Source organism: Ursus arctos, unplaced genomic scaffold, assembly GCF_023065955.2.
Source record: "Ursus arctos isolate Adak ecotype North America unplaced genomic scaffold, UrsArc2.0 scaffold_32, whole genome shotgun sequence".
Taxonomy (NCBI): domain Eukaryota; kingdom Metazoa; phylum Chordata; class Mammalia; order Carnivora; family Ursidae; genus Ursus; species Ursus arctos.
This window is the reverse complement of record NW_026623008.1, coordinates 24,263,540-24,287,938: the sequence shown is the minus strand read 5'-3', so window position 1 is coordinate 24,287,938 and position 24,399 is coordinate 24,263,540. Positions and strand designations below refer to the sequence as shown.

The following is a 24,399-nucleotide window of genomic DNA, read 5'->3' as shown; positions in this document are numbered from 1 at the left end:
GGCACCCTGTGCTTTCCACTAACAGCACTTGCCACACCTAATCATAATTATCTCCACTCGTATCTCTCACCTGATCTTAAACTTAACATGTTCAGAAGTTCTTTTCCCTTTTTTAAAGATTTTATTTATTTGAGAGAGAGAGAGAACGAGCAGAGGGAGAGGGAGAAGCAGAATCCCAGCTGAGCAGGGAACCCTGCTGGGGGGCTCCATCCCAGGAACCCAAGATCATGACCTGAGCCAAAGGCAGACGCTTAATCTATTGAGCCACCCAGGTGCCCCAGAAGTTCATTTCTGCTGATTTTCATATTGATGGGATTTAGCAGATGGATCTTGGATCCTCACCCTCTTAACCGGAGAGGTACAGAACAAATTATTGAACTTCACCATCTTAATTGATGTTATTAAAATGCCCAGAGAACAACCATTTGGTAACAGGGTCCTACTAAATAGATACATATGCTCTGTAAAGGCAATTATGGTCCCCGCAGGTTTCCACAGGAAGAGGGCTGGGTGAATAGGGTTGAGAGGTTCCTCCAGAGCGGGCAGAGATGCTCCCAGCCTGCCTTCACTGATTACTATCTGTTCTAGCCAAGCTACTTCCTATCGAAGCCTTAGTCTCCTAACTTGTAAATGGAAATAACTTAAGCAGTTGCTATGTTAGCAAGTCAGGTGCAGTTTTAAGTGCTTTAAATGTTCGTTAATTTAATCCTTAGAACAATGGTATAAGTACAATTATTCCATTTCACAGACGCAGACTCTGTGGCACAAAACATGAATTTGCCCCGGGAAACAGGCAATTAACTGACAGAACCAGGATTCCAACACAGGCAGTGAGGGGTCGGAATCTGTAAAAATAACTTCACAGGCTTGTGCGGATTAAATGAAATAAAGCTAGTGAGCGGCAAGGGCAGGGCATGGCACACAGGAAGTAGTCTTTATTGTTTTAAAAACGTAACAACACCTTGGCCTCCAAGTCCAGAGTTCGTTCAAAGCCCCTGATATTCTGCGTGAACTAGGATAGAAAACGGACGGGCAGGGAGGACAACTGAGACGAGCCTACCAGGTCCCTACAGCTCTCGGATCCTTTTCTTCAAGGATCCTCCCACTTCGTTAAGTGAGCCGGAAGTAGCTAGTGGGTAACAAGCCCACTTCCGGTGTTACTTTGAGCCTTTCTCCGGTGTTACCAGGTCGCCGCCTTCCCACGCCTCTTTCGTCCCGGGCTGACCCCTTTCCTGTGGGAGTCCCGCCCATGGCGAAAGTTCGGTTTTCTATTGGTGGAGGCTGGTAGCTGCGTCGGTCTTTCAACCAATGGACTCCGCTCTCTTTTCCGTTTGGTAAAGTCAGCTCCTCCTCCGGGCCGGCAGAGAGCGCGAGAGCGCGAGAGCGCAGGGCTCGAAGCCTAGGAGCCTCTCTGGCACGGAAGTGATATGACGCCACCGGAAATCCGCGGCCGCCGCGGCTGGAAGCTGGGCGTTCGAGGTTCCGTGAGGTAGCGGCCGAGAGAATGGTTTCCGCCCCCGGCCGTGTCGTTTGTTCAGTGAGAAAACCGAGCTCTTGGGGGAAGAGCGTTGCACGTATTCACTCGGCGAGAAACTGTCCCGAGACCAGCGCGCTCGCACGCGACTCAGCAGAGGGACGGCCCCGGGGGCGGGGGTTTTCTCCGCCTGGGGAGCGCCCGCGGCCGGTCTTGCGGAAGTACCCCCGTTTCACAGATGGGGAAAACGAAACCCAGAGAGAGACAGGGCGAGGTTCCCAGCGTTAGCAAACACCATGCAGGACGCCCAGTCAAAGCTGAATTTCAGGTAAACCACAAGTAACGTCTCTCTCTAAGAATATCCCACATAGTGTCCGGGACGTAACGTTTACTAAAAAAAAAAAAAAATTTGCCCGTCGTTTGTCTGAATCCAGATCTCTCCGGCAGGCCTAGGCCAAGATCACCCAGCTGAGTGGAGGAGCAGAAACAGCTACAGAGGCACCTGTGTGCCTTCCCTGCTAAGGCTCACCCGTGAGTCGACCTCACTGCTGAGGTGGCCTGCAGGGCCCCCAGCGCGTGCCAGTCAGTGGTCGGCCCTCCGCGGGATCCAGGCTGCTTTTTCGGGAGCTGAGCCGAAGGGGCCAGATGCCCACCTGCCTCCCCTCGCCCTCCAAGACTAGTTTATTCAAAAGACACTAAGCACCTACTCTACCAGGCACAAACCCAGGCTCCAGGTGACATTGGCATTTAGGAGAAGCTCCCTGTCTTTGTGAGATTAACAAATGTAGAGAAAAAGTACCTTGTGATCAACAGTTCTTTAATGCGGGTGGATAGATACAGGATACTGTGAATGCTTAAGGAAGCATTACCTAGCCAAAAGGGAGAGACACCTAATCTGAGACCTGAGAGTCCTTCCTTTAACAGTTTTTACGGAATAGCTATGCATAGAGCAGAGTCTAGGCAGTGGGGACAGGTAGTGAACAAATCTCTGCCTTTATGTGGTTAATTCCAAATAAAATATATAGTATATCAGAGGGCGAGCTATGGGACAGGGTGAGGGGGTGGGCGTAGAGTAAGGGTACCAAGGGGTTACAGAATGCTGGGGTGGGAGTGTTCGTTTTAAAGAGTGGTGTTCAGGAAGGCTTCACTGAGAAGGTGACATTTGAGCAAAGACCTGAAGGGGTGAGGGAGAGAGATCGTGGAGCTGTTTGGGGCTCTAAGGATTTTCAGGGATAATCTTGATGTGTTCCTTACCTTAAATGACGCCTCCAAGGATCTAATTCCTATAAAATGCGAGTCCACCTAACATAGATGGGAGGCCACTTTGTATGGTATTCGGAAAAGGCCTTCCCAAGAAGGTGACATTTAAGGTGACCATTTAAAATGAGAATGAGTCAGCCCAGGAGCAGCAGAGGGAACGGCAAGGACAGAGGCCTGGAGGCAGGAAAGAAGTCTGTAAATGTGAGGAACTGAAAAGAGGCCAGTAGGCTGGAGCATGGTGAGAGCAGAGGTCTCAGGCAATTTCGCTTTTATTGGCATCATAGTGGGAATCAACTGAAGGGCTTTCAACAGAGGACTGACAAGATCAGGTTCAGGTTTCAGTAAGATCCCTCTGACTGCCAAGACGCTGTCTTGGATAATTTTGCTGGTTGAATTCACACAGGTTTAGCTGCTCATCCCAGAGGTGCCAGGAAGAGGATTTAAAATGGAGCAAAGTGTTGAGTGGGAACTTCCATCCTGTAACTTTCCCTGTGGTCTCTTTACTGCTGAATGAGCTGGCCTGGTGGGCTTCCAAAGGGAGGGATGACACCCAGAGAGCCACAGTCTCCCTTCAGAACAGGCATAGACAGATGACAACTTGTGTCCTTGGGACCGCCATAAGGCTCCCAGGCGGGCCCCACCTTAATCAGACTGGGGTGGGGTGAATGGAGTGCATGCTACCACTGGCCCACCAGCTCTTCGCCTTCTGCCCCTTTTGAATATACTTTCAATTATCTTCTCAAAGATCGGTCGTGCTTCTGTTCCAGAAGCATATGAGGCTCCCTACAGCCTACAGAATTAAGGTCAGACTCCTTACTCTCATTCAGGGTCCTTCATGACCCCACTGCACTGTGAGTTCCTTGAGGACTCGTCTCTGCATCACCAGCGTCTACTACAGGGCACGGCCACAGTAAATGGTCAAGGAATTACCTTTGACCATCATTTACTTAGCGCCTAATAATATGCCAGGCCCTGAGCTGAGGACATGATACTAATAACTCTATGAGGGAACTATATTCAGCAGCCCCGTTTTACAAGGGAGGAAAAGGATTCAGACAGGTCAGATGCTATGTTTATTCACTTGTCCATTTGATATACGCTTTTTGAGCACCTACTGAGTTCTGAGTAGTGAAGACCTAGCAGTGAAAAAACGAAAGTTCCTGCTGCCAAGCGCGCGTTCTGGAGGGGCTGACAGACGATGCCCAGAAGAATGTGTAGTGCGGTGTGTCGAGTGCTGATAGGTACCGTGGAGGAGAAGAAAACCAGTTAGGGAAAGAAAGACACGGGAAAGCGCTGTTTTCTAAAGACTGACCAGAGAAGCCTTTGCCCGAAGAAAACATTTGAGTAGAACTTGAATGAAGTGAGTGAGCCCCACAGGTAACCTGGGAAAGTCATTTCAGAGAGAGAGGGGACAGCAAATGCAGGCCCAGCATGGGTGCGATGTATGGAGTGTTAGGCAAGGAGGGGCCAGCGTGTCTGGGAAGGAGTGAGTAAGGGAGGAGAGAGGGAGACAGAGAAGTAGGTGGATGAGGACTTTAAATGTTATTCTCAGTGGGAATCCTGGTGGGGACTGGATCCAGCGCTGAGCACAGTGGACGGTGGAGGGGCAGGAGGGGGCCAGTCCCTGGGTGAGAGGGGTGGCAGCTTGGTCTGGGGTGGCAGCTTGGTCTGGGGTGGCAGGAGCAGGTCTGTGAACCTCCCAGAGTGGGAGGGAGTGAGCGAGTGAGCCCACAGGAGAAGCCCCGGGAGGCACAGATGGGTTGTGGGGAGGTGTTGAGAACGAGGGTGTCCCTTAGGTGAGAGGTCCCAGGACAGGATGGGTGTGGCAGAGGCCAACAGGAAAGTGACCTCCGGGCACCCAGCGGGAGGCATGCAGGCTCATTGCCAGTGGCTTGCTTGGGGAGGTGCTCAAAGGAGGCAAATGCATGTGCAGCCCGGGCTCCAGGAGACCCTGGTCAGATTCCCTTGTACAGGCCTGAGGGCCTTAACATCCTCCACACGTTTAATACTCTCTTCACAAAAAGATGGGAATGACAAACAAAAACAACTGAAATGACTGTTTATTATTCTCAAGCAAGTCACATCAACTTCTGTGTATATCTATCTCTGAAAAGTATAAATTTCACACTCTTGCAGCAAATGGAACATGAAACATTTGAAAGGCTCCAGTGAGAAATCAGTTCCAACTCCGTGCCAGCTGCTCTCATTTTAAAAGCCACAGAGGCATCCCCCCAGTGAACCTGCCTCGGACAAGGCAGTGAGTTATGCCTGGATCTCCCTGCAGCCAGCGGTCTTAGCAGCACATCTGCTGCCTTTGGAAGCAGATGGCCGGTTCCAGCAGAACTTGTGTTTGCCCTCCTTTCCTCTTCTCCAAACAAGCATGAGCGGGTCCAGATCTGCTCGAGCATCAAAACGGAAGACGTCTCAGAAATAGCCTCATGTACGAGGGCAGAGCCCAGCACGGTAAGATGCAGAACCTGGTGGGGGGTGGAGAACCAGCGGGCAGTGCAGTGACCCTGTCTGCTTGGTCCCCGCGTCTCTTGGGGTCCTGACCTTTCAGCCTGTTTATTGTCAAAGTATCACAAACTAGGCCCAGCCTGGAAGAGGCATCTCTGCTTTTGTGATAAGCTCCCAGTTCACTCAGAACACATTGCCTCGTGAGGTGACCTTGGAGCTACATGCAGGACCCAGGACTGGCTGAGACACTGAAACCGGCTGACCAGGTAGGATATTGTGACTTACAATAACAGACGTGTGTTTTGTTTTCATCCCCATTCCTGGCACAGAGATCCTAAAATTTCCTAAGTGATGAGAGTGACAAAGGTGTCTTTTGTTATATGCTACCCTCAAACTCTGGGGAGGGGAGGTGGCTGGAGATTGAGTTCAATCGCCGATGCCGATGATTTAATCAGTCCTGCCTAGGTAATGAAGCCTCCATAAAAGCCCCACAGGACAGGGTTTGGGGAGCTGCCAGGCTGGTGAACACATGGGAGTGCTGGGAGACTGATGCCTAGAGAGGGCACGGGAGCTCTGCACCCTTTCTCCAGAGCCTGCCCCGTGCAGCTCTTTCTCTGGCTAGTCCTGAGTTACATCCTTTCATAATAAACCAGTAATATAGTAAGTAAAGTGTTGCCCTGAGTTCCGTGAGCCACTCTAGCGAGTTAATTGAACCCAAGGAAGGGGGTTATTGGAACCTCCTTTCTATAGCCGATTGGTGCAAACACAGGTCACAGCCTGGACTTGGTGATCAGTGTCTGAAGTGGGGGGAGAGTGGGGCGGTCTTGTAGGACTGAGCCCTTAACCCATGGGATCTGAAGCTATCTCCGGGTAGATAGTGGCAGAATCAAGTTGAATTGTGGGACACACAGCTGGTGTTGGAGAATGGCTTGGCAGTGTGGAAAAAACCCCACGTACCAGGCTTACCCAGAGAGGAGCTCAAGTGAAGGTATAAAAACAGTCATAATGATATGTCCGGAACAGGTCAATAATCCACAGGGATGGGCAGTAGATTAGTGACTGCCAGCGGCTGGGGAGGGGAAAATGAGGCGTGAATGCTAATGGGCACAGGGTTTCTCTTTGAGGTAGTGAACATGTTCTGGGATTGGACAGTAGTGATGGTTGTGCAGACTCTGTGTATGTACTAAAAACCACTGAATTCTGTACTTGGAAAGGGTGGGTTTTAAGGCATGTGAATTTTATATTTCAATTTTTAGTAATTGCAGAAGAAAAATCTTTCAGGTCCCCTGTAGTAGCTGGGGGAGCTCTAAAGTCTGATCTCCTTTGCTAAGCAGCTCACACACCCCCAGGGGCATCGCCTGGGACCCTAGCAGTGACAAGGAACTTCCAGTTGAGGACGCATCAGTATCAGGCCCTTGGCACTGGACGTGGCAGTGCTGTGTGGCCAGCCTGGCTCGGGCAGTTATTGCCTGAATAAGCAAAACCAACCGCCCATATCTGCATTGCTCTTACTGCCTTGCAGACCTGCAAGGACAGTAAGGGTGCAGGGTCTCTCCAGAACGTCTCTAATGCCCATGTCTTTGCTCTTTATCTTTGGTAAGAATTTCCAAAGCTGTGTCAGGTACTTAGTCGCCCCCATGTTGGGCCAGGCCTTAGGCTGGGTGTTGGGTTCACACAGAGGCCCCTCACCAGTAGGAGATTCCCACAGTGCAGCTGGGTCAGGACTGAAGCAGAGGCCATGGGGTCATCAGTGCAGGGTGGGAGAGTCTCAGCCCTGGCCTAGTCCAGGCTGCTTTGTGAATTGAACTGCTAGATTCCACTGGAGTATTAAAAAAAAAAAAAAAAAAACCTAAATATTTATTTGCTTCATATTTACAAAGGTGGGAAGGAGACCGAGGGAGACCCCAGGAACCCCCCACACCTGGCTGACCAGGCCCCTTGCGCTGCACAGGAGGCGGACACAGCTGGAAGGGACAGGATTTATGTTGCATACTTGAACTACAGCGAGTGTAAGACTGGTCCTATTTACAGGGCAGAAACACTACAGGTGGAGCGTGGGGGGCAGCAGAGCGAGCACCAGAGTCCTGGCCAGAGCGTGCCCCTGCTTGCTGCCTTCCCCACGTCTCCCAGAGGCATCTCTGCGGCCCCGCTGGAGTTCTCCGGGGGGGGGAACGGGGTCCGCTCACATGATGCTCGCTGGGGTGAAGACAGGGCCGACGCACAAGGTGTCTGTGATCTCCCAGCCACAGGACAGAGGCTTGCACATGCCCTCGGTGTCCTCGTCCTGTTCGGCAGGCAGCAGCTGCCCTCGAAGCGCTTCCCTGTGAGCGAGAGAGGGGCCCTGGAGGCAGGCAGCATGGGGCCCACAGGCCAGGGGCTCCTGAAGGCCTCTGCACCAGAAGAGCCAGCCCCCTCTGTGTATAGGGTTCTCACCTGGCCCCAGAGCCCAGCCTAGGGCAGAAATGGGGGTGGGTCTGCTGACTTCTTGCCCCACCGCTCTCTTCTCTTCTGTAGCCCACCTCCATAAGAAGGGAAAAGCAACCCACATTTATTGAGTACTTACTACAGGCCACACATTGTGTCAGGCACCTTGCTTTAGCATCTAATTGTGTCCTCCCCCAGACCATGTAAGGGCAGCATTATTATCCCCATTTTACCAATGACAAAATTGAGGTTGAGAGAGAAGTGACCTGCATAAGGTCACAGTCCTAGAAAGTGGTAGAACTAGGATTCAACACAACTCTCTCAGTCCAAAGCCCACATTCTTTATATCCCGGGCGTAGGACTTAAAAAAAAAATCCTCTCCTGCCCCCCTCAAAAATCCTACAAACCTACCTACCCAGGTTGATAAATGGCTCCACCGTCTGACCAACTACTCAACCACAAGCCTGGAATCTTGTTCCCGCTCCCAGTCCATCCCTGCCGAGCCCAGCTCCCGAACTTCCTCACGGGTACCCACCTGTCTCTATTCCCAGGGCCACCACTGTCTCTAGCCAGGGCTACACAGTCTCCCTGCTCTGCTCCTGCCTCCTGCAGACAATTCTGGCCCAGGTTCATTTTTCCAGGAGGCAAATCCTGCACTTGAGTCGCCAGCAGCTTCCGTCTGCTCTCAGGCCCTGCCCAGCCCAGTGTCCCACCTGCAGGAAGGCCTCCCTCCTTGTTGACATGTACACTTCAACAGCAAGTCAGTGGTCAGGCTGTTCTTTCCGGCAGGATGCTCCCCAGGCCAAGGGCTTTTTGTCTGTCTCCTTATCTCTCAAAATGGGTTGGCCCAGTTTCTTAAAAAGCACCAGTGACTGACTCCCTACTGCCTTCGAGATCAAGTCCAACCTGGGCTGCCAGAGTCCTTCTGTCTCTAATCTTCTGCACAGGCCACTCCAGCCAGATGCAACTATTTGCAGTTCTTTGAATGAACTGGACTCAAACCCCGACATCTCTCAGCCTGGACCACCCCCGTCAGCTTCCTGCACCTGGCTGACTCCTCCTAGCCCTGACCCCCCCCCCCCCCCGCTGTCCCGTGCTCCCCAGTGACCTTTCTGCTCTCTGCGCCGTGTCTGTGTGTGCAGGTCACCATGCCATCTCGGGTGCTCTTACCCCTTAGGACCCGGCATAAAGCCAGGCTCTAAAGCAGGCCTTTTGGGCGGGACTCCTTTGATAGGGGGAATTTCTGGCACAGCCATTTTAATACATCAAAATGTCTTGTTTCTAGCAATGAATAAACTGACTCCCCGCACCTCCTCTGCCAGTGTTTGCTTATGATGCAGCCGGGATGGGACAAGGAGGCCTGTGTGGTTGGCTTTTTAAGTTTGGTTCAGGCCTTGTCGCAACACCCCTGATGTCACAATGGCTGAATCAACCCAATCCTGTGCTCCTGCAGGGAGTAGATACAACAAAGGTCTGTTGCCTGGTTGAATGAAATGTGACTTTGATACTGAGCCCCGTCAGGCCGGGGGTTGGTAGCACTGTTGGGGGGCAGGGTGCTCAAGCCTCCAGAACACAGGCTACACTCACTCCTGGGGCCTGGCATAGAGGTCCCGCCAGCCGCTCCTGCCTCTACAGGCACCGCCTAGCCCCCAGAGGGGCCTCTTCACCACTGACCAAACCTCTCTGTGATAGCACTGATTCTGTGCAGGCGAGAGGAGATAATCATACAATGCCTGACAGAAGGGTCTAACAAACGTGACTTCGGTCTGTCTCGTGCCCCTCTTGCCTCACTGGGTCCCAGCACTGGCCCGGTCAGGCAAGCGGGTGTTGTGTGCATTTTCTCAGAAGGCTCCGCCAGCAGGCAAGTCTTTCCCGGGCCGCAGAGCAGCCCTCCGACCAGTCTGCTCAATCGCCATCTGTCCTTGTCCTCCCTTACTGCCCCAGTAGCCAGAGTGGTCTTTCTCAAATCTAAACCAGACCATGTCACTCCCCTGCTTCAAATCAGTCCATGCTTCCCACTGCTCAAAGCCCTTCACTTGGCCTTCAAAGCCCTTCTCAGATCCAGCCCTGCTCCCTCTCCAGCCACAACCAACCTCAGGGAGTTTCTTGAAGGCAGCATGCTCACTCCCCGTTCCTTCTGCCCAGAACCCCATGCTGCCTCCTGCCAGCTAACTCCCATCTTTCTTCCTCCAGGAGGTCCCCGTCTGGGCATCAGGGAGGGCTCTCAGGTTCCACAGCCCTCCCTCACCCCCCAGTATTATCAGGAGTGCCTGTCTGCTCCTCTGTGTCTCTCACAGGGTGCTGAGCTCCTCAAGGGAAGCTCTGTCTCATTCATGGCCAAGGTCAGGTGCCAAGCGCAGGCCTCACTTGGAATCAATAGCCAAGAGCTACCTGTCAAACTGGATTACATGGAAACCAGTCTCAAATCTCAGATTTCTCTTGTTCCCTACCTGCTCCCTTCTCCTCCCCCACTCCCTTCTCAGCAAGGCCCCCTTACCAGGCCACCCGGGACATGGCATAAGTGACTCGGCAGGTCTGGGTCCCCCCGAGGAGGGAAGCCATGCCCACGGTGTAGGCGCCCATGTTCTCAAAGACCAGCCAGTCCCCTACGTGTAGTTGCGGCAGCCATAGGCCCTCAGCCACGCAGTCACAGCCATCGGCCACAGGGCCCCACAGGCTGCTGCTGTACAGGGGCTGCTCCGCGGATGATTTCTGCAGGAGAGAGGCACAGTCACAGTCAGCTTTCCTGGGCACACTGAGCACAGCCTCAGCACTCCCTCCCTCAAAAGCTTTCCATGGCTCCCATAACCAGTACAATAAAGATTGGAGGGGCCTTCTAGTCTGGCATTTAAGCCCCTCCTACTTCTCTGCATTCATTGCCTTGTACATTCTGAAGCCACAATGCCTGGTCTTCAATTCAGGCTCCAACACTTACTAGATATGTGACCTTGGGCAAGGTACTTAATCCCTCTGAACCTCGGTTTGCTCATTTGTAAAATGGGAATATAGTACCTAACTCGTAGGGTCACTGAAAGGATAAATGAATATATGTAGAGCGTTTAGACCAGTGTCTGGTACATGACATGGACCCAGTAAGGTAGCGCTATCATTGTTATTGTTACTACTTCTCTGCTTTGGTCTTCACTGGCCTGCCACTTTCTAGACCCTAGGTCTGTCCATACCTCTGCAGCCGTTCCCTCTTCCTCAAATCAGCTTGGCCCCTGGGCCCAACTCTGGGGCTCCCTCTTCTATGAAGTCCTCCCGGATGCCCTCATTCCATCCCAGGACACGTCACAACAACCAGACGTACACAGGTGAGCTAGACCGCCCCCTCCTTTGACTCTCAGTCTGGGGAGGAAGATGGGCCTCCAACAGATAATCACAGGATGACCTGGCAGAGGTCACAGAGGACCCCATAGGGTAGGCAAAATTCCTCCCATTTCAGGAAAACTGAGGCTCTGAGAGTTTACGTGACTTGCCCAAAGACACACTACCAATTACATAAAATTAAAATTTTCTTCTTAAATAACTTAAAAATCCAGGAAAGAAATCTGTAACACAGACCATTTGCTGACAACCAGTGCAATTTGTCACAGTGTGGGATCCTGCCGGGCAGGTCCTAGAGGAGGAGTCCTGACTGAAAGATGTATACGAATGAACTCTGTGCCCTTTAGTCCCCTTGTCCATCCCCACTGTGCTACAGTGTTCCAGTTACTCCACTTGCCCTGGGCTCCCAGGAAAACCTTGCTTCCCTTCCCCCTCCCTAACCCTCCCCCTGCTGTTCCCTGAGGCCCCAACCCCACCAACTCCTAATTTTCCTTTAGATCTCAGCTACAACGGCTTCATGAAAGCTTTTCCTAAAGCTCCATGCACCCCCAACAGGCTTAGACTTAATAGCATTTGTCATAATTTATAATTAGGTATTTGTGAAATGAACCTGCTCAGGCCTCTTTTCCCTGTCAGACTAAATTCCATGACCCCAGAGATCATGACCATCTTGTTCACCCCCGGCTCCCCAATGCCTCGCAGTCTGGCATAGAGTAGGTGCTTTTTTGAAAAATATCTTTTGAGTGAATGAATGAATGAATGAATGAATGAGAAATACATGAGTGATGAGAACGAGAAAGAACCAGAGGAAAGAAAGAAAGAAAAAGGAGGGAGGGAGGAAGAAAGGAAGAAGAGATTAATTGAAGCCATCTAAAGAGTCTAGAAGGAGGTAGTGGAGAAGACCAACAGGGGAAAAAGAAAAAGTGTTACAATACCATAACCAGCAGCGGGGATGAGTAAAATTGAGAAAGAAAAGCCACAGATTGCATAAGCAGAAATAATATTCATGTATATGATAAAAAGCTAATAAGCCGTTAGTCTCATTAATGAAAAACACGCACATATTAAAGTAAAAAATTCAAGCTATCCCTATTCATTAATTGAGTCATTCAACAAATACTTATTGAGCACCTACTATGTGCCAGGCTCCAATCTAGGAGCTGGGAAGTATATATTCTGGAAAAGGGAGAAAAATATATCCTTGTTCATATAACTTAATGTTCTTGTTTAGGAGCTTTCTGTTAATAAGTAAAATTAATCTCAGTTGCTCTGAATTATTTCCCTTAGCTCCACTTCTTAAAAAGCGTTAAGCTAACTTTTAAAGCTTTTGGGGGAAATGCTATATAAATGAATCCATGAGGATCCTGAGAAAAAAGGTTCCAAAATTCTTCCACAATAAAGTAAAAAGAAAAGACACCCTTGTGTTATAATAAGAGTTATCTTACCTCTTATTAGTGGCATAAATAAAAATCAGTGGAAAAAAATTTTAACTTCACAGGAAATAATGCAAAGCTACCCTTTTGCTATTTAAAGCCCCCCCCCCCACCGGAATGCCTGGGTGGCTCAGTCAGTTAAGTGCCTTCAGCTCAGGTCATGATCCCAGGGTCCTGGGATCAAGTCCCACATCAGGCTCCTTACTCAGCAGGGAGCCTGCTTCTCCCTCTTCCTGCCGCTCCCCCTGCTTGTGCTCTCTCTGACAAATAAATAAATATACAAACAAACAAATGAATCTTTAAAAAAATAAACCCCCCTTTCTTTAAGAAAAAAAGAAACAAACAAACAAAAAAAAACCCTGCAAAATAAATATTCCAAAAGTATGTGGTGACAGGCTTATTAAGTCTTAGCACTTTTTATGAGTCTGGAAACTGAGTGGAAATGGATAAGCACCTGTAAAAATACAAGCTGCCTAATCTGCTGCCAGGCCCCCTCTGTGAGAGAGGGCAGGGCGTTTACAGAGCATGCCCACCATTGCCTCACACCTCGTCTGGCAGGCAGCTGCAGGTCCCATTTTACAGATGAGAAAAGTCAGAGAACGGAAGTGACCTGCTCTAGGTTCTGGAGGGAGATAGTAGCAGAATTCCGAGTGGTCCCAGACAAGGGGCCTCCTAGCTGCACCAACTGGCTGCCCTCCTCAGAGAGGCCCAATAAGTGAGTGGAACAAGGGCAAATATTTAAAATGTCTTCTGGCCCTGATGGAGTCCTTAAATAATTGCCCAACTTTTAAAGAATAAATCAATAATCCCTGGTCTACATAAAGTGCACAAAAATATTTTTTTTTAAAGATTTTATTTATTTATTCGACAGAGATAGAGACAGCCAGCGAGAGAGGGAACACAAGCAGGGGGAGTGGGAGAGGAAGAAGCAGGCTCATAGCGGAGGAGCCTGATGTGGGGCTCGATCGCATAACGCTGGGATCACGCCCTGAGCCGAAGGCAGACGCTTAATGACTGAGCCACCCAGGCGCCCCACAAAAATATTTTCAAAAGAAAAAAATGGAATGAACAAGGGCAGCACACAAAAAGGAAAAAGAAAGAACAAAAACATATGGTCAGAATTTAACTTGCGAACGTTCGGGAAAATCTGAAATGAAACCGTAACTAACCAAATCTGCACTCAGAGCCAGAGAATCACCTTCAGTGATTTTCCTCTAGGAACAATATAGACAATTTACCTCTCTTGGAAGACAGGAACAATATGATCAAGGCTACCACTGGCTTCATCATAATATGGAAAATATAAATCTACAATTCAAATCTAGTTTTCCCAGTACATGTCAATACGGCATTCAATAGCCTATAACACCTATTCTTGATTAAAACTACAGACAAAACGAAGTCAAACCCTGCAGTGCAGAGAGACTATTTAAAATAAAGAGGCAACTCAAACTTAATGGAAATACATTAGAATGGCCTCATTTCAGAACCAGAATCAACCTTAGTAATTAAGTTCAGCCCTTCATTTTCCAGATGAAGAAACGGGAGAAACAGGCTCAGAGAGATTAAGTTAACCTGCCTAAAGTTACTCAGCTACTATATAGTAAAGTCAGGACTCAAACCCACGTCTTCTGACTCCCAAGTTTGAAGCCTCCTGTCACCATTCTTATGTTATATATCATGAGAAATGTGGGCAATAGCTACTGGGGGGGGGGAGAAGAAACAAAAAGGTAGACTATATAGAAAATGAAAAAAATATATATTGCAGATGACATGTTTGCCTACCTGGAAAATCCAAAGAGAAGGGGTAGTTTGGGGGGAAAATCAATAAGTCTCAGTATGCAAGCCATTGTCTCAGCTCAGAAACACAGGGAAATGTTTCCACTCACAATAATAATGAAAGCATTATGTTATTAAATTCTTGGATGTACTTGAACCACAATAACTTATTCAAAGAAAATAATAAAACCTTAATGAGAGAAATAAAATACAAGAGCTCTACCTCTCCTAGCTGGAAAAACTTAATAAAGCAAAAAAGAGAATTCTCCCCAATTTAATAAATAGATTGAGTAGGCTTCTACTAATTAAAATCCCCAAGATATTTTTCGAAATGTTTAGAAGTGGCATGATAAAAGAATAAATGTGAGTCTATCAAAGAATACTAATAAGCAATAATGACAGACTCAATTTTTGTTAAATATTTAATTTCTACCAAAAAATATCTGTACCACATGTAAGATATAAAGAATAACACTAAGACGAATATCTGGGTACCCACCACCAGCTAAATAAATATAAAATTTCCAAGATTTTTGAAACCCCCACGTGGCCCACCCCAATGACATGCAACTTCCCTAACCCTTCCAGAGGTATCCATTATGCTGACTTTTGTTTTCATTATTCTCCTGTTTGGCACAGTATTTAGTACACTTTTTTTTTTAATTTATGTAAAACGAAATTATAGAGTATGTAATCTCTGCAACTTGCTTTTTTTGTTGTTGAAACTCATTGCCTGGATTCATCCAACCGATATATGCAGCCGTAATTCACAGTACGCTGCGTCAGATTCGTTATATGGACTAAGCCGCCGTAATTCACAGTACGCTGCGTCAGATTCGTTATATGGACTACGCCGCCGTAATTCACAGTACGCTGCGTCAGATTCGTTATATGGACTAAGCCGCCGTAATTCACAGTACGCTGCGTCAGATTCGTTATATGGACTACACCGTAATTTATTTATGTTACCCTGCCAACAAACGTTAATGTTGTTTCCAACGTTTTATACTACAAAAATTGCTCCTGTGAACATTCTTATATATCTCCTCAGATACACATGCCAAGAGCTTCTTTACAATATATATCTAAGAACTTGCTGGAAGGTAGGGTATACACATGTCTAACTTTATATGAATAATGCCAACTTGTTTCCCAAAATAGAAATACCACCTCCTACTGTCAGTGTCTAAGAGATCCAAGCACTATCCTCCACCAACTCTTGATATTGTCATGCCTTTAATTTTTTTCTCATCTAGTCGGTAGAAAATGGTGTCTCCCTTTCATTGGAATTTGTGTTTCCTTGATTACCAACGAGCTTGAGCACTTTTTCATTTTCTATTTGGATTTCCTCTTCTGTGAACTGCCTGTTAAAGTCTTTTGTCTATATTTCTATTGCTTTCTCTATTTTACTGCTTTTCTTCTTATTTTCTTAAGATTCTTGTGTAAGAATCCTTCATATAGGGCGCTTGGGTGGCTCAGTCGGTTGAGCGTCTGCCTTCGGCTCGGGTCGTGATCTCGGGGTCCTGGGATTGAGTTCCACGTCGGGCTCTCTGCTCAACGGAGAGCCTGCGTCTCCCTCTCACCCTCCTGCTGTGTGTGCATGCTCTCTCTCTCTCAAATAAAATATTTTTTAAAAAAAGAATCCTTCATAAATTCTCTGTACTGATCCCTTATCTAGTTGTATATGTGTTTCCGTATTTTCTCCCAGGGTGTGATTTCCTCTTTCCTTTTGCTAACAGATGAACAGAAGCTCTTCATTTTAATGTAGACAAACATCAGTCTTTTCCTTTTTTGCTTTGTAAGAGATTCTTTACTGTTCTTCCCTGCTTCAAGGTCAAACAGATTCTGTACGGATTTCTGGGATTTATATTCACATGTGCATTGAGATAGGGGATTCAACTTCGTTTTTTGCATGTGGACAATCAGGTGTCCCAGCATGATATATTAAACAATCCCCAGTGATCTGCTTTGTAAGCCCTGTCAAAAATCAATTTTCCAGATATGTATGGGTTTTTCCTGTGCTCTCAACTATGTTTTTTTCTATTTTTTTTAGTGCTGGTGTCTAAACTAAACCATTTTAATTACCTTCAATGTTGGCAATTGTATTATCTATTTATATACATCTATATTTCTATTATATGTAATCTATTATCCATTATATTATCTATTATTTATTTATTTGAGAGAGAGCATAAGCTGGGGAAGTGGCAGGCAGAGGGAGAGGGAGAAGCAGACTCCCTGCTGAGCAAGGAGCCCGACATGGGCCTGATCCCAAGGTCCCGGGATCATGACCTGAACTGAAGGCAGACACTTAACTGACTGAGCCACCCAGGCGCCCCTGAAAACTGTTTTTAACCCCACAAATTAAATGTTATTGGTGGTGGTGGTGGTGATGACAGTCAATGATCCTTTGGATAGACCCATATATTTAGCTATCTTTGGTCACCATTCCTTCTTGCAACACAGACCATCGCTCTGGAATCATTTTCCTTATGCCTGAAATATATCCTTGAGAACTTCTGTTAGCGGATATCAGTATTTCGTTGTCTGAAAATGCCTACATTTCATACTCATTCTTGAAAAACAATTTTGCTGGATACAAAATTCTAGGTTGATATGTTAAAGCTGCTATTCCAGTATCTCCCACCTTCCATTGTTATGGGAGAAAAGCTCTAGGTCTGTCATTCTTCTACAGGTAATCTTCTGTCTCATTTCTCTTACTAGTTTTAAGATCTTCTCTTCGTCTTTGGTATCCAGTTTCACTAATATGTTGTCTAAGTGTGGGATTTGTGGGATTTCCTAAATCTGAAGATGGGTCTTCCTCTCTCCCATTCTATTGACTGTCTGCCAGTTACTAACTTTTTGCCTCTCAGTCCCCAATCCACCCTTCTTTGTCTTGCTTTGGGTTACTGGAGCTGAACCTTATAGACATTCCTTCTTTGCCAGGTAGCTCTATGTTAGGCTTTGTCAACAGAGGTTGCTAGAAAGACACTGCAAGGACAGATCAGGAAGAAGAGACTGTCCTTTTAGCATGCTATTTTGTGTGGCCTCTACGGCTCAGCATATGAGGGTCTGGTAGCCTTCCCCTCAGGGATCCTCACAGTCCAGCCATGGCCCACACCCTCCAGCAAGCATCCCTTCCACTCAGCAGCAGGCTGCCCCTATGACCCAGCTGTGGCGGGCACCCTCTGACAAGTTTCTTTGCCACTGGCAGGCTGCGTGTCTCTGTGACGATCACAGCCTTTTTTCAAAGGTTTCAACCTCAGCCTTGGAGGGAGGAGCCCTCCTCTGTGTTGCTTCCTTGTTCGCTCCCCCTTACCAACAGTAGTAACTGCTTTTGCCCCTTTTAGTAATTAACCGTCTTTCAAGTTGACAATTCTTTATATTGAAATTTCCCTGTCCAAATTACTGGTATGGTTTCTGTATCCTCATGCCATCTCTTCCTGAAACTATAATTAGACATTGTGTCTGATGTGCTCTCATTCTGCCATGTCCTGTGCCTTCCTTTTTTTGTGTCTCCCTGTCTTTGTGCTACAGTGGCATCGGTTCTTTAGCTCCGTCTTTCCATTCTCTGATTCTCGCTTCAACCTTCTCTAATAGCTTGCTTACTCTGTGCACTATTTCAGTTTTCATGTTTTTTCATTTTTAGAAGCTCTATTTAATCCTTTTAAAAATCTGCTGGAGAGGCGCCTGGGTGTTTGAGCTGGTTAAGCAGCCAACTCTTGATCTCAGGTCTTGATCTCAGGGTCATGAGTTCAAGCCCTGAGTTGGCCTCCATGCTGGGCATGGAGCCTACTTTTAAAAAAAATCTGCTAGATCATATTTTTATATTTGCTTTTACTTTGGTCACCTTTTCTTTTCGTTTTTCTTTTCAAGAGAGAGCACACAAGCAGGGGAGGAGGGGCAGAAGGAGAGGGAGAGACAATCTTAAGCAGACTCCATGCTGCATGTAGAGCTGATCTCATGTCCCTGCGATCATGACCTGAATGAAAATCAAGAGCTGGAGGCTTAACCGACTAAGCCACCCAGGTACCCCTTGGTCACATTTTCAATTTCTTTAAACATTGTAAACATTCTGTTTATCTTTCACATCTGATAATTCTAATACATGAAATAATTGCAGGTCTGGTTCTGCTGTCTATCACTTCTGCTGGTTTGCCCTCATGGGGACCTGTTCCTTTGTGTTTGTGACTTTTGACTGCAAGCTCACGTACTTTGGCACTTTACTTGTGAGAATTCTTAAAAGCCTAGGCTAAAGATTTCCACTCCAGTGAGATGTTGTGTTTGCTTCTACAAGTTAAAATAAATTCTAGCCTTGCGGTTTTTCAGACAACACAGTTAATATGAATTTGGACAACAAACCCAAGAAAAGGCTAGGTTATGGCTGTAAAGTCTCAATTTTGTGCCCTCTTCCAACCACTACCAAGATCCAAAAGACATGTGTTTTTTTTGCTGTCCTCCTCTGTGGGATAGGTGCTTTTCTGGTTTACCCTTACACTAATGTTGATGTCCTCCTGGGGGGTTCCCGGCTTTATGTGTGGGGTCCTATCAGAGTCTCCATCCTGACTGAGCCCCCAGGAACCGTGCAGCTGTGAAAGCTGAAGATCAGTGCCGCAGGAGTTCAGCGTACGCTCCCAGACAGAAAGCCAGTTTCAGTTAGGTTTTCTCTCTGGGTTAATGAATTCATTTACCACATATTTGAATAGTCACGATTTTACATGCTTGGGACCCACGAGTGAACAAAATAGACCAAGTCCTGTCCTCACAGTATTTACAGTCCAGCAGGAGGGAGGCACACAACAAAATAAAGAAGTAAATTATATAGTAAATTAGGAGATAATAAATGGTACTGAATAAAAGAAAGACCAGAGCAGGGGGAGGGGCAGGTGGCAGGATTAGATAAAGCATAAGGCCTCGCTGAGATGACCTTCAGGCGAAGATGCACAGGGGGTCAAGGAGTGTGCCTGTGTGGTACGTGGAAGAAAGGTGATCCAAGCGGAAGGAAAAGCTGGTGCAAAGGTGCTAAGGCAGGACCGTGCCTGGGGGAGCTCGAGGAACTGCAGGGAGGGGGAGTGGCGAGGGAGGGGATCAGAGAGGAGACAGGGGCAAGATCACAAGGGGCCTTCGAAGCCCTTGGAGGACTTTGGATAATTTGGAGGGAGACGGGAGCCAGCGTGGGGTTTTAGGCAGTTTTAATAAAACTAGACATGATTTGACTTACATTTTAAAAGAATCCCTCTGGCTAGTGGGTGGAGAATAGGCTGGCTTTTACTCTAAGTGGAGATGCCTGCTTTCACTTAATTTTGACCTCTGAAGGATCCCCCCGCTTTCTTCTAAGTCGGGATACAGTTTTCTTTGTTGTCAGTGGGGAGGCTGTTCAGAGTACCTAGACTGCCGCATTGCTGGAAATAGAAGGCACCCTGCCGGTTTTCTAAACACAGCACAAAGCTTTTGCCAAAATGCTATGGAATAGGCTGAACAAAGAAAAACATATCAAAAGGACAGGACAAAGACAAGAGATGGAAAAAATAAAACTAGTGTACAGTATGACAAAGCAATAATAAAAAAGCATTAGAAATCATTACTTAAGAATTCTTAAGACAACAACTAACCAGATCCACACTTGACAAATGCTATTGCAATACACTCAAGACAGAGTCACACTTTGTAACCACAAATCGCTAGAATAAAATACAATAGCAAGTAAGAAAGCCCAATCCTGTCAACACAGAGAGGGGCTCTGGACAGAGTGGAGTGACGGAAGCTTGTACCCTGAATTTTAGTTCCTGAGATTCTTAAAAAACTCCTGGGGTACTTGCCCCATCTGGGTCCCTCCCCACACCCAACTCTACCTTTCATTTATAAAGTGTCAATACACAGTTATTAAATTATATCTTTAACCCTAAGTATATGTCATTTTAGACCACTCAATGAACATTTAAAATGTTTATACATTAAAAAGTCCACCTAACGTATCAGTATTTAAAGGAAACCTCCCAATACGTCTTTTTAAAAGTTAAAAATAATGTGTACTATGACGCTCAGAAAGAAGAGGAATCGAAGTAAATTTTAACAATAGTCATCATTGAATGGTGGGATTAAGGGATCACTTTATATGGCTGTTTGTACTAGATTTTCCCCAATAAACATTCTCTCTCTCTCTATCTCTCTTTTAATTTATGGGACACTTCACAGATTCGCATGTCGTCCTTGCACGGGGCCATGCTAATCTTCTCTGTATCGTTCCAATTTTAGTACATGTGCTGCCAAAGCGAGGAATACACGTTCTGTTTCTACAATAGAGAAAATATGTATAAAACAAAGGTAATCTCTAACCCACAGAGCACAAAAGGTAAAGAGGGACAAGCTCCCTCACTATTAATTGCAGAGCGCTTAGTTAAGACGTATGATAGTATGTTGAAACTTCTATGAAAGAATAACAAAGAATCATAAAATTAGAATAAAACCAACAGATTGACAAAAAAACTATTTGTATCAAATACAATATGAAATACACACATATACGCATGTGCAAGCTCATCTTCATTTGTAAGAAAAAACTCCAAATTAGGTAAGTGGAGAATATAAAAAGATATTGACATCAAAGGAAATAATAAACAAAATGCTTTATCCTTGTCAAGAAGACAGAAATGAAAGAAATACTGAGGTATATACCATTTCAGATAAATTAGCCAACAAGAAAAAGTCACAGCGTGCACTGCTAGTGAGCTTATTATGAAATGAGCACAGCTGCTAACGGTATAGACTGGGCCAAGCTTTGAGGAGAACAATCTGGCAGTATGTATCAAGAGACCTAAAAATGCTCATTTCTTTTTACCTGGTAATCCTATTCGAGGGACTCATCATAAGAAAGCAGTTTTTTAAAGGGAATCTACTTTCAGTGGATGTAACTTGAGCCATCCATGCAAAGAGAGTCACAAAGCGCATTCTAGGCAGAGGTAATACTCACAGACACATGAATGAACATAACCAAAAATCAGCAATGTCCGGGCGCCTGGGTGACTCGGTTGAGCATCCAACTCTTGGTTTCGACACAGGCCATGATCTCAGGGTGGAGGGATCGAGCCCTGCATCAGGCTCCACACTACGCAGGGAATCTGCTTCCCCTCTCCCTCTCTTTGACCCTCCCCACTCTTTCTCCAATAAATAAATAAATCTTAAAAAAAAAATTAGCAATGTCCAAATGCCCAGTGATGGGAAGATTTTATCTGGAGGCAATAAATTTATAGGAAAGTAGTTAAGAGCTCGTTCTCTGGCGACACCGAGATACACGAAGACAAATTAGCTATGCCCCTCCCCCCAAGCAGCTCACAGTCTGCAGTTTAAAAACCTACCCTTTATTAGCTGTGCGACTTTGAGCAAGTTGCTTCACCCCCATGCCTCAGTTTTCTCATCTGTAAAATGGGTCTGATAACAGTATCCACCGTATAGGATTATTATAAAGATTGAGTAGTGCCATGTATGCAGTAAGTGCACGGTGGCTTCAGCCACCACCACTGAATGTGAGGCTCACAGCCACATGCCACTCGGTGTGTCTGGTGAAAGAGGGGGGACATTATGGATAAATTAGCATAGAGGATTACAGAGCTTCTTCCTCCTTTGTTCCTTTAAATTTTAGGTTGCTCCCATAATTTTTAAATATTGATTCCATTCCAATGTAGAGCACCTACTATGTGCCAGGTCCTGTACTGGGGAAACAGTTTCTGCCCTCAAGGGGCTCACAGCATAGTGGGTGATCCATTCATTCATCATTCATTCATCAAGTAGTTATCGAGCACCTACTATGGACCAGGTGCTGCGCCAGTTGCTGAGAATTCAGAGGTAACAAGTAGACAAAGTGGCCGCCCCCACAGAGCCTGCGTGCTGGTGGGGAAGGCAGATGATACGCAAGGAAACAAAACCAAATAAGAATAATTACAGATTCTGACACTTTATGAAGAAAATCAACGGGATGACGATACTATCTGATGGTGAGAAGCAAGCCCCCTTGAGAGAGAGCAGTCAGGAAAGGTTTCCCCGAAGAGCTGACATCCGGCCTGAGACATACCAGAAGAGAATAAGGAAACCATCTCAGGAGCAAGGGGAAGAGCATTCGGGCAGGTGAATACAACGGCCCTAGGTCTGAAGGAGCTTAGGTGCTCCAGGAGCAGAAAGGCCGCTGGGATGGCGCAGGTAAGTGAGGGGCTCAGTGGGGACGGATGCAGCTAAAGACGAGTGCAGGACCCTTGGCAGCCAGGGTGAGGGGTCTGGATTCTATTCCGAGAGCAACAGGAGCCGCCAAAAGTTTTAAACAGAGGAGAGATATGGTCTTTGGGTATTTAAAAAAATCACTTTGTCTACAGTGTGAAAAATGGTAGGAAGGCAGGAGTCGGGGCGAGAAGACCAGTTAGTGATTGCTACACTAGCCCAGGAAGGGGCGATGGCAGCTTGCGCCCTGCTCCGTGGCGGGGAAGAAATTCGATGCATTCCAAGTGTGTTTTGGAATTAGACTGAAAAATTGCAGGTGAACTGCCTGTGGGAAGAGAAGAAAGCAAGAATCGAGAATAATGCCAAAGTGTTATAGCTTGAACAGCTGGCTGGCTGGCTGTGCTGTTTACTGAGAGAAAACTGTGGGGAGGAAGAAGTTTGGTTTGGAAAGCAAGCGTTCATTTCTGAACAAGTTAAATTTGAGTGCCTGTGAGACATCCCGTAGAAATGGCAAGTGGGTAGGTAGATACACGAGTCGAGCTCAGGGGGATGGGCCAGACTAGAGATGGAAATTTGAAAATGATGAGACTGTAGAAGATATTGAAAGCCTCAGTCTGGAAGAGCTCACCTAGGAAATGCATGTAGGCAGAGAAGAGGATTGAGAACAGAGGCCTGGGAGTCATCATTCAGGGGGTGAAGCCACGGGGAACATGTCAGAGAGACAAGGTGGGAATGACAGGGCAGGAGGCAAAGCCAGGAGCATGAAGGTGGAGGAAGCTCAGCTGCTGAAGGCAGAAGTGCCGCCCCTGGGCTGGCCACATGCAAGGGACTTTCAAGAGCATCTTCTGTGCAGCTGTGCGATCCATATCCCGTTGGAAAGATTTGAAGACGGAATGAGAGCTGAGGGGGCAAGGCAGCGTGTGCAGGCTGCTGGCTGGAGGGGTTCAGACTCGAAGGGCAGTAACGGAAGGGAAGGTTACCAAGTCCCTGAAGGAAGAGAAAGTGTGTATGTCCAATAAATATACAGAGAGATATCCAACTTCCTTAGTGATCAGGGGCGTGCACATCAAGACAGGAGAAACCATTTCACATCCACTCAGTCGGGAGAATGTTTAAAGTCTGACAATGCCAAGTGTTGGGAAATCGAGGATCCACCCAGCCTCTACTGGGGGAGGGGGGATCGCCAAGCAGTACAGCCACTTAGGAAAACTGTCTGGCACTATCTCGTGAGGCGGAACAATCACGTGTCCTATCTATGCCCAGCAATCCCACTCCTTGCCCTTGGGTCGCAGAGTCACAAACAAGGATATTCAGAGTAGCGTATTTGACAGTAGCGAAGACCCAGAAACAACCCAGCGCCTGGAGAGGAGAGCGGCTGGACAGGCCACAGCGTGCTGGCCGACAGTGTGAAACAGCAGTCCAGGGACGGGCCTTAGTACACCCAGCAGCGGCCATGCATCTTAGACTGTATGGTACGCTTTTTAAGAAGTTCAAAAAGGTTTCGTACAGGATAACATCCTTTTTTGTAAAGTAAAAAAACAAAACAAATTATAAGTACATTGAGGAATAAGCTTTGATGTGACAAAACTACGTGAAAGAAGCCATGCGAATGGCAAACAGGCACATGAAATGAAGCCCATAAAAGAGATACAAACCAAAACCACAAGGATATGTCACCTCACACCTGTTAGGATGGCTGTTCTCAAAAAACAAAAGACGACCGGCGTTGACAAGGTCGTGGAAAAAGTGAAACCCTGGTACGCCACTGGAGAGAATGCTACATGATGTGGACGCTGTAGAAAACACGATGGTGCTTCTCAAAAAATTCAGTGTTGGGGCGCCTGGGTGGCACAGCGGTTAGGCGTCTGCCTTCGGCTCAGGGCGTGATCCCGGCGTTGTGGGATCGAGCCCACATCAGGCTCCTCCGCTGGGAGCCTGCTTCTTCCTCTCCCACTCCCCCTGCTTGTGTTCCCTCTCTCGCTGGCTGTCTCTATCTCTGTCGAATAAATAAATAAAATCTTTAAAAAAAAAATTCAG

The 24,399-nt window shown here is 47.0% G+C and overlaps 1 protein-coding gene, 1 long non-coding RNA gene and 1 other non-coding gene across 9 annotated transcripts in view; 1 reads left to right on the top strand and 2 right to left on the bottom strand.

Annotated features, from left to right (window-relative positions):
* The first annotated feature begins 1,424 nt into the window (after window positions 1-1,424).
* On the top strand, window positions 1,425-8,924 carry LOC125283070 (uncharacterized). The gene is made up of 4 exons (XR_007190614.2): window positions 1,425-1,802; window positions 4,871-5,197; window positions 5,325-5,457; window positions 7,072-8,924. It is a non-coding gene; the product is annotated as an uncharacterized LOC125283070 (long non-coding RNA).
* The window catches only part of AZIN2 (antizyme inhibitor 2), a 43,308-nt gene continuing 23,685 nt past the window's right edge, over window positions 4,777-24,399 (bottom strand). For 4 of the 7 annotated variants that reach the window (XM_057305131.1, XM_057305133.1, XM_048221856.2 and 1 more), the window contains 3 exons: window positions 10,113-10,327; window positions 7,378-7,512; window positions 4,777-5,130 (listed from right to left, as the gene is read on the bottom strand). In XM_057305131.1, the coding sequence (XP_057161114.1) occupies window positions 5,028-5,130; window positions 7,378-7,512; window positions 10,113-10,327 (453 nt within the window). In that variant the 3' untranslated portion in view covers window positions 4,777-5,027. Of the gene's footprint in view, window positions 7,513-10,112; window positions 10,328-12,738; window positions 20,448-24,399 lie in introns of those variants that run through there. The other 3 variants (XM_048221859.2, XM_057305132.1, XM_048221861.2) reach the window with 3 other exon arrangements.
* On the bottom strand, window positions 20,328-20,436 carry LOC113268628 (U6 spliceosomal RNA). The gene has a single exon (XR_003321165.1). It is a non-coding gene; the product is annotated as a U6 spliceosomal RNA (small nuclear RNA).